Raw genomic sequence first — 3,716 nt, 5'->3', positions numbered from 1 at the left:
AGGCGGTCGTGTAATCTCGCAGCTTCGGTAAAGCTCTCCTTTTTCTCCAAGGAACTCCCAATTCCTTTTCAAAAATGCTAGAACCGCTCGCCAGTCACGTCCTTTAGGTTCTACAGCTTTGAGAACCAGCTAGTCCTCCAATTTGCTTTACTTGCGGTGTGCTGCGTTGGGTTTCCTTTGCAAGAGTTTTTCTTTGCTCCTGCGTGTAGAACTCTCGACACCTGACATGGAATTGGTGAAGGTACTTCACTAGGGCTGGCTCTGCTAGTAGTTTTTGGGATTTGAATTTCAGCTCCAAACGCTGCCCTCAGGAAAATGTTTTCAGCTAAGTCGCCCATCCGTGAGGGCGAGAAACCTTACAGTTTTAGGTTTATATAATTTCTAACAAACAGCAATGCCCGTTTGCTCGTGGCACGTGCTTGGCGCTCTCCGCGTTTCAGGCCCCCAGGGGCAATACCCACGGCATTCTATCACGAACGTGTAAAAAGTGTCTGCATTAAGCACGATAAATATTTATTGCTGTAAATAAATGTTTGCTTTGGCTATTTCGAAGCCATTAAATCTTCACATTATATATTAGTGACTGAAAAATAAACACGATTACTGGCAACAAAATGTCCTTGATTCTTTGTGAATTAACAAACGAGTTGCTGATACTCTGAAAACAAAACCAGGGATGTCTTTGCCTTAAGTGACAACTCTACTCACAGAAACGAATCAATTTAAAAAGCTCCGAAGAATTGCTCTAACTTCCGCGAACTTCCTCTAAATCAGAAAACCCTAATCGGAAATGCAACAGGCCTGCTATGTTTGTTCTTGCATTGGCACGTGCTCTCTTTTCATTTGATCTTACCCGTGAAAACACGAATCATGTTTTAGTCGCTTAACGAAGTCTATAAAACAAACCACTTTCAGGAATGCTAAGCAAGAGGGTGGCTGTCTTGGAAACACTGCCAATGTGTAATGTGATAATTAGATATAAGTGTCAAATTTGCGACTTTTTACTAAAGCAACGAGCTCGAGACAGATCATTTTACGAATAATTAACGGCTGTTGACCAAAAAGCACCCAAATTACCAATTTTTTGGCCAAACATTCATCCCAGATGATAAAATAATACGGTGGACATGTAATTGAGGTAAATATGTAAGATTTGGAGTGAGAACAAGCGCATGTTTTGAGGTGTAACAAAATTCTGTGCGATAACTGGAGCACGAGTCCCCTGCTAGCGGAGGTCTCGTTTCTGTTGCGTTCGCTAGGCTGTCGAGTACGGGAAAAGAGACCTCTGCCATTGGTTGAAAATTACTCTGTTGAGCATGTGCATCGGTTACCTAGTGACCGAACCCTTACGTGATACTTCATGTTAAGTTGGCTCACTTAACAACAGCGAAGTTACTGTAAATGAATGCGCGGGGCACCGCGGGCTCAAGTTAAGTCAACAAAAATATCATGGGGTGTGCGGTTTGAAGAGTGCCGTCCAAGGTTGTGGACGGCGATTTCGACCCATGGCAGAGGTTTCTTTTCCCGGACGCGTACTTTTCAGCCAAGCCGACCTAAAAAGACAAGACACCTCTGCTAGTGAGGAATAGCACGTGGCAAAACGTGACTGCACCGACGCTAAGAAAATATTTTTTTACCTTTTTCAGCGATTTCAAGGCTTGAAAGTCCATCCAATGAGCTAAAATTATTTTCTTTATTCTTTCTGGTGTATTTAGTGTTATTTTTTTGGTTGAAAAACTTCATTAAAGGCGCCCCGTGACCAAAACTACGCCTTCACAGGGCTTCAAGTAGCCTGAGTGAAATGCCCTTCATGTAGGCGTATTAAAAGCTACAAAGACGAGGATTTCAGGGAAACTGGGCAACATCTCTTCCCAGTGAAGCCACCTAATTCTACCGCAATCGACGAAAATGGCGGTATTCTAGTAGCCATACAGAAATGAATCATGAGTGCATCAATTTCAGCGCCATCTAGGACAATGACTTTTCAGTTGGCATTTCAGTAAGGTGATTATGCCAGTGGCTTGGTACTACTACCACACCATGAATGCCATTCAGTCACAGACTATGATTTTTAGCAAATTCGCTTTAAACCTTGCCTTAAAGTTAGAAATTGTACACCTTATGGATAAACTAAGGGGGGGGGGGGGGGTTCGATTGACCCTATTCCGGAATAAGAATACGTGGAGTGATGACTTAAAACACTATGTGTGTCGTTTTGCAGCAACAAGGATAATAAAGCTATGCTTAAAATAGCATTTTAGCAGATGTTTGACAATATTAAGTGAATCTCCGCAAAAACGAAGGATTTCTAAGTTCTATTCCATGTATTCCTATTCCGTAATACGGTCAATCGAACGCGCCCTGAAGCTGCGAGGAGTAAACATTAATAAAAAGCTCACATTTTCCCAAGAACTAAATAAGCTCTTACTAACATTCGCGATAATATACATGATGTAAATTCTCCATAATGATTGGCCAAGAGAAAAGAAGTCAGGTAAAACAGTGCATAAAACAGGTAATATGGTGGAAAAAGAACGTAACAAGCCAAGCACTTTGATTAGACAATGATTAAAGAAAGTCATAGATAGCCAGTCAAATGCCATCCCTGTAGACTCATAATTTTTGGTGTGGTAGAATTGCATTATATATGCTTAATAGGCTATTTCCGAGATCATGTCTGCCTCTTCTTGAAAGCGAGTCTAAGTGCAAAATTGTGTGATGGTAATTAGTTCCACTTTACGAGGGTCTCAATGGGGTTAACCGTCAACTGTCAAATGGCCAAAAATTTAAAATTCAACCGTCAGAAACGCAATAATTTTACCGTCAACCGTCAAACGGAGTAAGCCAATATCTGCCGTCAAATGTCTCAGATATCCTTAATCGTTATCGCGGACCTAGACGTTATCAGGGTTGGAGTGTCAAACGGAAACCTATCCCTACGCTGAGTGAACGCAAATTTGGACATGCTCGAGGAAATTACAGTGATTACCATGCCGGAGATTCCCAAAACAAAACTGTCAACTTTAGCGTCTTACGCAGCCTACCAAAGCTTAAAGATTCCAAACCCTATGATAAACCGATTATATTATCAGCCAACAACCATGGTTGTGTATCTGCACCCTGTAGAATTTCATCTATCTTTAGTATGGCTGGACATAATAAACCTTGTCCAAGGAGCGGTGGTGTTAATTTTAATAATCTCATAAGCATTCAGCCTGCTGGTACTATTCAAGCGGTGCGTTCGGATTTGATTCGCCTCGCTTTATTGAATACCCGTTCTATCAGGAAAAAGGCTATGTTTTTGAAAGACTATGTGGTTGAGAATGAAATAGACCTATTGGCGATAACAGAAACTTGGCTAGACGTGAATAATCCACAGACGGCGAACATTATAAATGAACTCTGTCCTGTGGGGTTTGCGTTTATGCATATTCCTCGAATGAATAAATGTGGTGGTGGTGTTGGTCTACTGTACAATAAATGCTACAAGATCGAGAAACAAGATGTGACCAGTTTCGAATCTTTTGAATATATGGAGGTCTTGCTAAGAACACCCGCTACTGTTCTTAGAATTGGAGTACTTTATCGTCCTCCGCCGTCTACCGAGAATGGACTTACTGCGACTATGTTTTTCAAGGAATTCCCTATTCTGCTTGAGCGTTTAGTGGTAGCTAGTGGTCATCTTTTATTCACGGGAGATTTCAATTACCATGTCG

At 41.5% G+C, this 3,716-nt stretch overlaps 1 protein-coding gene across 1 annotated transcript in view; it reads left to right on the top strand.

Annotated features, from left to right (window-relative positions):
• The first annotated feature begins 3,145 nt into the window (after positions 1–3,145).
• Positions 3,146–3,716, top strand: part of LOC137988366 (uncharacterized) — a 1,470-nt gene continuing 899 nt past the window's right edge. Inside the window, exon 1 of the mRNA XM_068834397.1 lies at positions 3,146–3,716. This exon is cut by the window's right edge and continues 899 nt beyond it. Within this exon, the coding sequence (XP_068690498.1) occupies positions 3,146–3,716 (571 nt within the window).

The sequence above is a fragment of the Montipora foliosa genome, chromosome 2, assembly GCF_036669935.1.
Source record: "Montipora foliosa isolate CH-2021 chromosome 2, ASM3666993v2, whole genome shotgun sequence".
Lineage (NCBI taxonomy): Eukaryota > Metazoa > Cnidaria > Anthozoa > Scleractinia > Acroporidae > Montipora > Montipora foliosa.
This window is presented reverse-complemented; position numbering and strand designations above follow the sequence as displayed.